The 12,480-nt window shown below is 39.4% G+C and overlaps 1 protein-coding gene across 2 annotated transcripts; it reads left to right on the forward strand.

The window, feature by feature from the left end:
• The first annotated feature begins 6,960 nt into the window (after nt 1–6,960).
• LOC145159013 (uncharacterized) lies at nt 6,961–12,171 on the forward strand. Of its 2 annotated transcripts, none has more exons than XM_079077901.1 (3): nt 6,961–7,117; nt 7,784–7,860; nt 9,000–12,171. In XM_079077901.1, exon 3 carries the CDS (start codon nt 9,068–9,070, stop codon nt 11,822–11,824), a length of 2,757 nt encoding a protein of 918 aa, XP_078934027.1. In that variant the 5' UTR covers nt 6,961–7,117; nt 7,784–7,860; nt 9,000–9,067; the 3' UTR covers nt 11,825–12,171. The 2 variants fall into 2 exon arrangements, with proteins under 2 accessions (XP_078934027.1, XP_078934028.1); XM_079077902.1 differs by lacking the exon at nt 6,961–7,117 and adding an exon at nt 7,143–7,263.
• Nucleotides 12,172–12,480: the final 309 nt, after the last annotated feature.

A 12,480-nucleotide genomic window follows, 5' to 3' on the forward strand; every position in this document is an offset into this window, starting at 1 on the left:
ACGTGCTATATATTCACATTATTCGAATGTGCCATCAGTTGGAAGTCAACGTTACAAGATATCGTTGCTTTGTCTACAACTGAATCCGAGTACATGTCCATGGCAGAAGGAATAAAGGAGGGGATATGGTTGCAATGGTTTCTTCAGAGTCTTTGGTTTAAAGGTGGAGAAGCATGTCTTGTATTATGACAGTCAAAGTGATTTGAGTCTTGCTATGAACCCTGTGTATCATGAGAAGACAAAGCACATTGATGTCAAGTTGAACTTCATTCGAGATATTCTAGAAGGAGACAAGTTTTCAATACTGAGATTGATACCAAGTTCAACCCATCAGATATGTTGACAAAGTCGTTGCCCATGGAGAAGTTCAAGCTTTGCTTAGACATGGTTTATGTTCGCAGGAGGTAAGCCCCTTCAGGGGTTATGGTAGCAATGGAGGGGAAGTTCTTGTTTAAGGTGGAATTCAGAGGATGTTGAAGTCAAGATGGAGATTGTTAAATGTGACTCAAGAATTTAGAGCATGCTTATGGTGCATTTGGATCATGTTCCTGGAGCATTTGGAGCACTTGGAACTCAATGTTGCACTTTGGGTTCATGGAGCATGTGATAAAGGAACGTATCATCTGAGAAGGGAATGGATCATTTGACAAAGGAATGGATCAGATGCCAAAGGAACCGATCATATAAAGGTGGGTTTGGAGCACCTGGAAGAGGATTGGAGCACTTGGGAGTGATATGGAGTAACAAGGGTACCTTGTTGCGACATATGATAAAGGGATGGGCCAAGAAGGATGATTTTGTGCCATGGAATTCCTTCTTGCACCATGATACTCCTTCTTGCACCATGAGGGGATCCTCTTGCGTCATGGGGTATCCCTCTTGTGCCATGGGGTACTCCTCTTGCGCTATGAAGTATGTTGTTGTGCCAAGAATGGCCTTCTTTCACCATGCATGTTATTATTGTGCCAAGATGGTGATGTTGCTCCAACCTTGATTTTCTTGCACCACACTTGAAGCCTGTTACGTCATCCATTCACTTGTTGCGCCATTATGGCGCAAGATGGACCATCTTGGTCCCTGATGAGTCAGGTATGCTATGAAGCAGGGGTGCATGATAATTTTGGGACTTCAACTGAAAAGATTTCTTATGGAGAGGGACTAAACGTGTAATATATGCAAATTGTTGAAGATGGACACGGGTTGAACCCGTCATCTGTTAGCCTCCATATATAAACATCATAACCCACATGCAACCTAACCCTAACCCTAATATCATACTCCAGCCGCCACCCTTGTTTCTTACCCCTCCAGCCGCCGCCCCTCCAAGCCGGAAACATCAGTAGTTCCATTGCCGACGAAGATGTTCACCACAAGCCGACATCGTCAGGGTGATCGGAAGATGGGGTCCGGGTTGTCGCCGCTGTCTCTCGCCGGTAAAGGCACACTCATTTCCCATCTATTCGCTCTTATGTTCCTCCACCCCGTCGAGAAGCCATCACCGTGCTTCTGTCGTTGCTGTCATTTCCAGCGAGAAACTAGAGAAGACGAGTGGGAGAATCAAAACAAGAAGTGGAGAGGTGTTGTTGTTGCGTTCGTTCACCAGATAAGACGTGTTTTCTGCGACTTCTTCCCCTTCTTCTATGCGTGGAAGCGACGTCAAGACCATCTAACTGCCGCCACTCCGGCGACAGCCTCATCCCGTAGTCACCCTCCGACCACTGCACGCCACCAGGTGGGTGGTGGTGTTCGTTTTGTTTTTTATTTTTTACATATGTTGACGTGGGTTGCTGCTACGATCGAGTTGTGTTTATTTGGATGTTTTGTTTGATCGAAAATGTAAAAGTGGGCCACCACCAGCCGCCGTGTTGAGTGGCGGTGTGCCTCGTTTGCGTTTTAACTAGTTTGGGATGCTTGGACATAATGGGCCTAATGAAACCCTAGTGGGCCCAATGAAATCCTAATGGGGCCAATGAAGCCCTAATTGACCTAAAAGCCCAACCAAGTGAGTAATGGGCTAGTATTTGGGTTAGAAACCCTAATTAGGGTTTAGAAAACCCCAAGGTTGCAGAAATCGCTCGACAGTAGCTCGGCGGTAGACTAGGGTCAAGGGATTAATCGGCTAGGCGGGGATTAATCGGGGGATTAATCGGGGACCATTAATTATTAAAACTATTATTAAAAAATTAATAAATATCACATTAATCCTAAGAATTAATAAAAATTATCACATAATTAAACTAAGAATCCAGTTTTTTGTTTGTGCATATAAACATTATTATAACTAATTCCATGAGGCCCTTAAATATAAAATGATCTGGGAAATATGGTTTCTTAAAAAAATTAAAACAAAAAACTGAAGATTGCAAAGATCTGTAGTTAAAAATATTGGACTTGGATGTAATGATTCTTGTAAACCCACCAATCTTCCAACACAATGGAGAATTATAACAAAACTACCCTCAAGGGCAAATTGGTCAAGAGACCAACCAAAGAGAACTAGACCATTAACCAACAACCTGAAAGACACAAAATGAATTTTATGCTTGTAATTTAACATTTCAGCACATCAAAAGAGATCAATAATTGTAAATGGTTAATTGCAGATAAAATACACCAGGCTCCATGAGTTAGCAGTGATGATGACAGGTCCTTCACAGTCAAAAAAATACAATTCATAATTCCAAAACAAGTTTGAGCCCTGCACAGCAGCACCTTCATATCTGATCACATTTGCATCTGATCACATTTTTATCTAATCACATTTGCAAGCCCCTGCCAGTAGAAGTCGCATTATATCACAATTTTTAAAAAGTAAACATATCAATGCAAGATATGAGAATAAATCAATAATAATATCCCTAGATGATTGATAAGAGAAATAATAGATGAACATAACATTCCACCCATCCAGAGCCCTGCACAGCAACACCTTCGACATTCATCTTGATCACTCATTCGTATCTGATCACCTTCAGCACAACAACACAGCAACACTTTCTTCGAATCGACCTCATCTTGAAACAATCACATTCAATTTTGATCACTCATTCGTATCTGATCACCAATTCCGACTTGAAATCATTCAATTTTGACTTTCACTGCTTTGACCATTAAATTGAATTACCGACGACTAACAAAAACAATTATCTGAAATCGATTTTCAGATCAAACAAATCGATTCAACAATAATCATCATATTCAACCATCTTCTATGTGAACTAAGAAGAAGCGAAGAAGAAAAGAAGAAAATAGGAGTTAAACCACCTGGTTCTGGTTCTTCACCCTCGATTCGACCTCGTGTTTCTTCACCCTTGATTCGACCTAATCTCCTTCTCACCAATTATTTCCAGATTACCCGATTATTGATTGTTGATTGGGTTCGGTACTTTCCGTATGACGGTGCTCAGTTTGATGTCGTTCCTTTGATGGCGTGGCAGAAGATGATGGCAGAAGAATAACGACAACAGGGGAGGAGTCGGAGTCGAGCAGGCGAGGAGTCAGACGATCAAGAAAATTAGGGAAGAACAAGATGCAAAAAACATATATGGAAGAGTAAAATTTGATCATCCCACATCGAAGCTGGGAACATTCTATCAAGGAAAAACACTCTATAAAAGGGAATCCTCGCTAAGAGAACAAATGCACTTATGTTTTATGCAAACCGGCTCCTTTGAGCTGGTGGGTCCTTTAGAGTCAGTTGGACCGATTTGGTCGGAGTTGGGCCGGTTTTGACCGATATTGACTAAGGCCGCCTAGTTTAACCCTCTAACACCTATTCGTAGGCGGTTGGAGGCCGCCAAGCGCCTAGGCGCCGATTAATCGGCCGCCTAGACCGATTTTTACAACCATGGAAAACCCCAATGTCATGAAACCCAAATTTTGGGGATTTGTCGGGACCCGCACTTGAATTAATTACTAAACTGGAAATATTAATTAATAATCATTGGCAATTTAAACTAAGGCAATATTGGACTTAATGTATTAAGTCCTTAATGGGTTAAGTAGGAACACTTAACCCTAATCGTCATTTCATGTGAAAACCCTAATTTCACTTGGGCCTTGAGTTGGGCCTTCCTATTGGGCTTTGGTGATTGGACTATTGATGGGCTATCCAAGAACAAGTAAATGGACCAAAATAATTAGATGGGCTTTCGGATAAGGCCAATGTGAAGGACTTGGGCCCAATTTGGAAAATTGGGCCATAGATGGGCCACAATTTGGGCCTTGGTGATTATGAGACATCGGGCCATTGGAGTGCCAAGAGTTTGGACTAGAATAAATGGATGGGCCTTAAGGAAAGACCATGTAGAGTTATGGGCCTAATTTGGAAAATTGGGCCATATGTTGGGCTTTGGCCCATTATTTGACTTTTGGGCTTTTGGGTGTGAGTTGGACCTTGGGCTTGGAACCCAATTATTAATTGGGTGTTGTTTGATGTTGACAGCTCGGGAATCTGTCAACCAGCAGCTGAAGTTTTATTTACGGGACTTCAGCAGTGTGAGTTTAGTTTTCCTCACTATACCTAAGGGTTTAAGGCACCAAGGCCGGCCCTTTTGGATTGTTGTCCTGATATGTTATATGCTTGAGTATTGTATGATCCGTTAGATCAGGATCCTGGTAGATAGGATGTTATATGTTGTTATGATCCCTTAGATCAATATCCTAGTAGATAGGATGTTATATGTTGCTATGATCCATTAGATCAGTATCCTGGTAGATAGGATGTTAATATGGTGTTATGATCTGTTAGATCGGTTTGCCTGTATATAGACTGTTATTTGATTAGCTGATATATATGTGCACATGTTTGACTAGTGGTTAAGGTTTATCTGTTTTGTGCGAGAGCTAACAGACCTGGGCATTCCAACCAGATGGTTGTGGGCCGTGAGTATTCCATCCCGAGGATGATTGGACTCGTAGTATGTAGGCATTCCAACCTGATGGTTGTGGGCCGTGAGTATTCCATCTCGAGGATGATTGGGCTCGTAGTATGTGTGCATTCCAACCTGATGGTTGTGGGCCGAGGGTATTCCATCCCGAGGATGACTGGACTCGTTATATATATATATATATATATATATATATATATATATATATATATATATATATATATATATATATATATATATATATATATATATATATATATATATATATATATTGGCATTCCAACCTGGGGTATTCCATCCGGATGGATGACTGGACCTGGAGGTTGATTGGGCCTAGGGTATTCCAACCCAATGGTTGATTGGACCCAACACATTTGTCATTGTATACGGTGAGACTGGGTTGCTTCGTGCGTCAGTCAATAGGCCAGGGGTATTCCATCCTGATGGATGATTGGACCCATAGTATGTTGGCATTCCAACCTGATGATTGAGGGCCTGGGGTATTCCAACCCGATGGTTGATTGGACCCATAGTATGCTGTGTGTGATTATATGTGTATTGTTGTGTGTATGGGTATTTTGGGGGACCTTACTAAGCTTTGTGCTTACGGTTTCAGTTTATTGTTTCAGGTGGTTCAGATGACTCGACAAGGCGAAGGCGTGACCATACACATCCTCGTGTTTTGGAGTTATGGTTTCTGGGATACTCTGATATTAAACTATTTTGAAAACATTTTGTAATAACTAATGGCTTTTGGATGTTTGAAAAAGTTTTAAATTGGCTTGAAATTTTATGGGTGTTATATATATATATATATATATATATATATATATATATATATATATATATATAGGGGACGGTTCACTTGAGATTAAAAAAAAAGTAGAGATCTTGAGATTCAACCTGAGTTATGTACTTCTCATTTGCCGCTCTAATGCTCCAACGTACCGACAACAACAACGTATGCCTAATCACAAATGATTATACGTATATGTCTGTTCATAGACCGAGTAATCATATACGATTATGACAGTTGGTGGTAGAAAAGGTGGTGGTGACAGAAGTACCAGTGGTATAAGTGACGAAGGTGACAGTGGTTGGGTAGGCTGGTGTCAGAGGTGGTGGTAGTGGTGGTGGCGGTGACAGTTGTGGTGGTGGGGATGGTGGCGGAGGAGAAAGGAACGGGCGACGCTATATAATCATTTATGATTATAACATGTCTGCCGCCCTGGTACGCTGGAGGGTTAGAGCGGCAGACTTGAAATATGTGATGCCGGAGGGTTAGAGCGGTAGACTTGAAATATGTGACTGAGGTTGAATCTCAAGATCTCTATTTTATTTTTAATCTCAACGGAACCTACCTCTTTCTCTATCTCTCTCTCTATCTCTCTCTCTCTCTCTCTCTATATATATATATATATATATATATATATATATATACATAGACACACACCAGTTTCGGTGGGTACCCAGCGGTTCCGTAAAAATGAGAACCGAAACCGAAACCACTTAAGACAGTTCCTATTTCTGAACCGACAGTTCTGATTTCGTAAACAGGTGATTGTTCCGCTTTTCATCCCAATTGTGATGGTGATAATTGTTTGAGGCTAATTGTGAATGAAGATTACAATAAGGTTATGAAGTAGAAATCAAGGGGATCTTTGATGTGCATGATTATGACCGAAGTAGTTGAAGAAATGACTTTGTGTTTATTCTTCTGATTTGAGTTTAATGGATGGTAGAGGTGGTGACGGTGGTGGATGGTTGTTCGGTAGGAAATGTGTTTATAGTTTGTCCGGTGACAGATGTAGTAGTGTTGAATGGTTTGTTTGTCGACAATTTTCGATTAAAGGAATATGATGGAGGTTAAACATAAATTACACCAACCATAAAGACGATTATTTTAATTACTCACACATTCTCATTCAAAAAAATATAAAAAAAAAAATTTTTTAAAAAAAAAACCTCTAATTTTTAAGCCTTAGACAACAAACGACAAAGTCATGAGTGGAAGTTGAATAAATAAAAGATGAGGGTTGGATATGTAAATCAAACACATAAGAATTAAGAAAACGGGAGAAAACAGGTGCGCCTGAAGAAGCAAAGCAAGAAAGGAACGTTCGATCGATCTCTCTTTGTTCAGGAAAGCACCACTCAACGTCAGACCACTGGACAAAACAACGCGAGGTTTTCTGGAGAGGGATAATTTGACGAAGAGATGCTATCAGGTATAAATCTCGACACTTTTTTCAAGATTCTTAGAGAGAGAAAGGTAGAGAGGAATTGTTTTCTAGAGAGAGAAAAACTGACCACAGTACTCTAGGCACGAAATTGAAATTTCAATGTTTTCCTCCATGGCGCTGGCTGTGTAAAGGTTCTTGCGTTTCTTCTTGTTTCAATTTAAATAATGAATCCAATTTGAGTAGCGAACAGTTATATTTCTTGTTATGAGTCAATACTTTTTTTCGGATTTTTAAATATTTTTCGATGTTTCCTTTCAGGTAGATGAGATTATAATTTCCTTACATATGATTCTGGTTTAATTATATAACCTGAACGAAATCTAATAGAATCAATATCTAGTAGTTTGCATAAACACACACGACTCTTTCGCTTCACCCTGACATTGAATTTCTATCTAGGGTTTCGTATTTATTCCAAGAATTTGCGTTTCGGAGTCTGCAAATTTTAATATTTGTTTATTTTCTTTGTAAGTAGACGAAGTGGCTTAACGAATTGGATTTTTTGACACCCTTGAATCTCTGATTCTTTTTGGGGGTTTGTGTCTTATTTTGATTTATCACTGTTTACACGGGTGTTTCAATCTAGGGTTTGAATGTACCATATGTGAAGTTTCTTACATCTTCAAATCTTTTGTTCTGATTTAATTACAGGATTTGCTGAACTTTGATTTGGTAGCTCTAACTGCATCACAATCTAAGCTTGCTGAACTGGGATCTTGATTCATATGGTAATCTTTCTTTTTATTCTTGAGTTCATGTCTTTCTTATTGCTGTCTCATGTCTTTCTTTTCTATAATAGTTTTATATGGTATACTTTGTATTGATGATAACATGAATACATGATAAATGTTCATTCTTTCTTGGATCTTTTTACAATTTGATTGGTTTGCCATTGGAAAGTTTTTACCTTTTGATGTTTATCATAAGCCAAATACAAATGAATGTGAATTTTATCATGCAAAGTTTGATGATTTTGTGCCATGATGAATATTTTAGGAAGCAAACCATAAAGTCTGGTATATAAGGGGTCAAGTAATTAAATTTATCTGCATTATTGAGGTAATAGGGTTCTTGTAACCCTAACAATTTAAGCTACTTCAAGATACATGATTGTTAAGGTTCGTTCATGTTCAATTAATTAATATTAGAAGACATTTGCTTATGCGACAACTTTCTAATATGGCATAAAAGTTACTCAAGTTTTATTACTTTCAAACTTAGAGGTAAAAGATACAGTTTCTACTACTTATTGAAAATCATCTGAAGATGACTTATTGAAAATCAGTTTGAAGATTGGAAGTTTTGGGTTCTTGTTTGCATGTTATCACCTTTCTTGTGTTTCATCAAATGAAACTCCTTCAACTTAATAATCGTTCATTTTCCATTTTTAGAATATTGTTTTCTCCACTTTTCTTATATTGTTCTGCAATTGGGAGATTGTAGGCGAAATAATATATTTAGGGTTTTCTAATGGTCAATGCTGACTTTATATAAGTCAATCATATTAAGGGTTAAGAGCCTTTAGGTCTTTTCATTTATGGTTTAGATGATAAGGTTAGTTAGTAAGGGCAATAAGGTCTTTTAGCCAATTAGGTTAGCTCTATTAGTCTTTAAATAGCAAAATAAATTGATAATTTACATTTATATATATCATTTTCCCAAATCAAGATAAATGTATTATTAGATTAGAGCTACTTCAATGCCATGACAAATTTATAGACTTTGTACTTTATATATTTTACTTCAATTACAACAATGCCATTTAAACACAAAGCAATTTTCAGTGCTATAATTGGCTAGTTTTTCAAAGCTGAATACTTTAATAAGAAAAAAAAACAAGTAATAATACAATTGTTTTATGTTGCAGGATATGCTTATGATAGTTTTTCAAAGTCAAATTTTAGAAGCCTTAATTAGTAGGTAAAGAGCAAAAACATGACACTCGAAGACTTCTTCACTTCAACTGAGTTAAAAGATGGACTCACAACTCCCACCCGAGTTCACCAGCTCCTCACCATAATGCAAAAAGAAAAAGAAAATGTCAATGAAGCTACACACCACTGGTCAAATGTCGCAAATACCCTTGCAACAACTGAAAACAAAGAGTGCCTTGATCTTTTTGTAAAGTTAGATGGAATCTCTTTCATTGATAAATGGCTTAAAGATGCTCAAACTGATATGGAGAATAGTGATTTGGAAGAATTGATTGTTGGGTTTTTAAGGGTGCTTGAAAAGCTACAGGTGGATGATTTGGGTTCTGGAATTGGGAAAACTGTGGAGGGGCTTTTTGGTCATAAAAGTTCTGTGGTTCGGGAGAAAGCTAAAGCTTTGATTGATAGATGGACTCCGATTACGGATGGAATGGAATGTCTTTCCGTTGCTGTCGATAATGAAGAAAAAATCGAACAAGAAACCGATAAAGAAGAGATTCTCAGTCTCACACATGAGTCAACGGAATCCGCTATTCCGCCGGAAGTTTCTGATTCCATTCCGCCAGAAACCGATTTAACGGGAGTTTCGGTTTCTGATTCCATTCCACTGGAAACACATTTAACGGGAGTTTCAGTTTCTGATTCCATTCCACCGGAAGCACATTTAACGGGAGTTTCTGATTCCGTACCTACGGTGGCAGGCGGAAGTGGTGGTGGTGATGGAAGTCCGGTGGAAACTGATTTAGCGGGAGTTTCTGATTCAACATCTCCGGTAGCAGGCGGCGGTGGTGGTGGTGGAGGAGAGGAATTGGATGATTCTCAGATGGATAAAGATATTGAAGATGGAAACGAGAAGCAGGAGATCGAAGGTGCAGTGGAATTGGAATTGACTACTTTACTGCATTCAAGTAATGATACAAAGATGGAAATGAGTGAAGAGAAAGATGAAGATATGACGATGGAAGGTGGGGAATCTTCAAACCCTAAAACAAGATCGAATACAGAAAGCGATGAAGATAGTGAAAATGGTGAAGATGGAAAGAAAGACGATGGAATTGGAATTGGGAGTGGGGATGATGATTCGGGTTCAGGGAGTGATTCCGATTCGTCTTTTTCTAAAAAGTCAACGAAAGGTCAAGATGAGGATTTGATTAGCAAGAGACCATCTGATATGGAATTGGATTACGGAATTGTGGATCCGTTGGAGCTTGCAAGACAAGTCGCTATTGAAATCGAGAGAGACGTCGATTCCAATTCCGGAGGACAAAGTTCAAGTAGTTCTTCTTCTCACAATATGTCCTCCGGGAATGGAATCGAAAAAGAACCCGAAGTTTCATCCGGACCGGTAGAGGAATTAGAAACACGTGTCCCGGAACCAGAAATTCCACCGGTTCAAGAATCGGAATCGGCAGCGAACGTTGAAAAGGGGTTTTCCGGTTTTGATCTGAACCAAGAGATTTCTAATGATGAAACTGGAATCGGAATCGGAATTGAGTTTCCGATGGATCCGGTCTCGACACCAATCTCGTTTGTTTCCGCTTCCAGACCGGAACCAGCTACCGAACTACCCGTTTCGCCCTTGCAATTCGAGGGTACCCTTGGATGGAAAGGCTCAGCCGCCACCAGTGCTTTTCGCCGGATTCCGGAAGTTGAAAAGACGTTTTCGTCCTCGTCGAGCCACCGGTCAGACGGTCTTAATTTTGATCTCAACGTGACGGAATCCGGTGATGATAAAACCGAAAACCTCTTCTCTAGCCGAGACAAAATGCCCATCACGTCTTATCAAGAAACTCCAAGAAGATTAGAGAAACTGGAATTGGATCTTAATAGTTTCGGAGGCGGAACCGGAACCGGAATCGGTGATTCCGCTAGTGGTATAACTCTGGATTGGAATCGCGATTCCAGAGTATCCTCTTTCCAAAGTTATCCCCCGACCCAAACCCAAACCCAAACCCAAACCCAATCTTTACCCTTTAAAAACATCGATTTGAACTTAAACGATCACCACTCAAATCCCCCAAACAACCCTTTTCTTTCCAAGCTATTTAACAAACGAGAGGAATCCGTGATTTCCATTTTCGGTACCCAAGTTGAAGTAAACCGCAAAGATTCCAATTCCAGTTCCAATTCCAATTCCAATTCCATTCCTACACCGAACGGAATCGATTTCACTCTAGGCCGGCCCGGTTCCAATTCCATTCCTACTCCTACTCCCTACACCAACCTTCCGAATTACCCTCACAACGGTTTTCAAATGACTCCCATGTACGGTGGGCCCCACCTAGGTGTGTCAGGTGGACCCCACCTAGGTGGGTCAGGTGGGTTCGGGTCAATCCCATACATGGTTGACTCACGAGGAGCCGTGGTGACACCTCAAATCATGCAACAACCGGTCTATTCCCAACCGACCCACCCGTTTCTCTACGGGTCAAACGGTGCGGGCCCGTCACGTAACAACTTCGATCTGAATTCCGGGTTCATGGGCGATTTGGGAAATAGAGAAAACAACGGGGGAATTGGATTCCGACAGTTTTTCAACACCAATCAAGAACAACAACAGCAGTATTTAAGGATGAATAACAACAACAATTTACAAGCTTCATCGAGTTCAATGATTGGAGGAAAACGAATGGAACCAGAAAGTGGATGGGATTTGTTTCCAGTTAACTACAAGCAACAACAACAACATCAAAACCAAAATCATAATCTTAATCAAAATCATTATCCACATCAAAATCATCAACAACCACCATGGCAATAGAGAGAGAGAGAGAGAGAGAGAGAGGTTACTGGTTAGTTATGGTTATGGTGATTGATTTGATTTGATTTGATTCTGTTCTTGCTATCTCTCCCTCTTTCTTTTTTTAATCAGTTTTTATTATAGCCTTAGTTATAGAGTAGGCTAGTGCGAGAGCTGTTGACTTTAGTTGGAGGGGTGTTAGTGGAATTTGAATAAAAGTCAGGGGGTGTAATCAGTAATGTTATTGATGAGATTAATTGGCCAAAGAAAGTAGGTTTTACAGTGATTTATTTTCTTGATTTCAAAAACTTTGTTCACATAGAGTTGTAATTTTCTTCTTCATCATATATATCAAAGAAATTTAGAAATGTGGTATGTTTACATATTCTTAAATTATGGATGTTTTGAACAGGGTTATTTTTTAATTTTGGTTTTTCCATAGGTAAGTTTTTTTTTTCTTGTTTGGTTTCAATGTATACGAAATCATGGTTGAATATATTTTAATTAATTCGAGCTCAAGCTACTGGATTTAGTTGGAGTGTATGAAGACACTGTGAACTCATTGAAGCTAAGAACACTCAAAAATAATACTTCATATGAATAAGTTAAAGAAGAAGTTTCGAGGTTTTCAATCAAGTAGAATCATTTTCAAGATCTTTTTCAATCCTTTAAAGTTC

Source organism: Lactuca virosa, chromosome 2 (genome assembly GCF_052849685.1).
Source record: "Lactuca virosa cultivar CGN04683 chromosome 2, Lactuca_virosa_CGN04683_v6, whole genome shotgun sequence".
Classification (NCBI taxonomy): Eukaryota; Viridiplantae; Streptophyta; class Magnoliopsida; order Asterales; family Asteraceae; genus Lactuca; species Lactuca virosa.

Excerpts from the sequence above, each read along its gene's own strand:
- LOC145159013 (XM_079077901.1), top strand. The coding sequence starts at position 9,068 with ATGACACTCGAAGACTTCTTCACTTCAACTGAGTTAAAAGATGGACTC.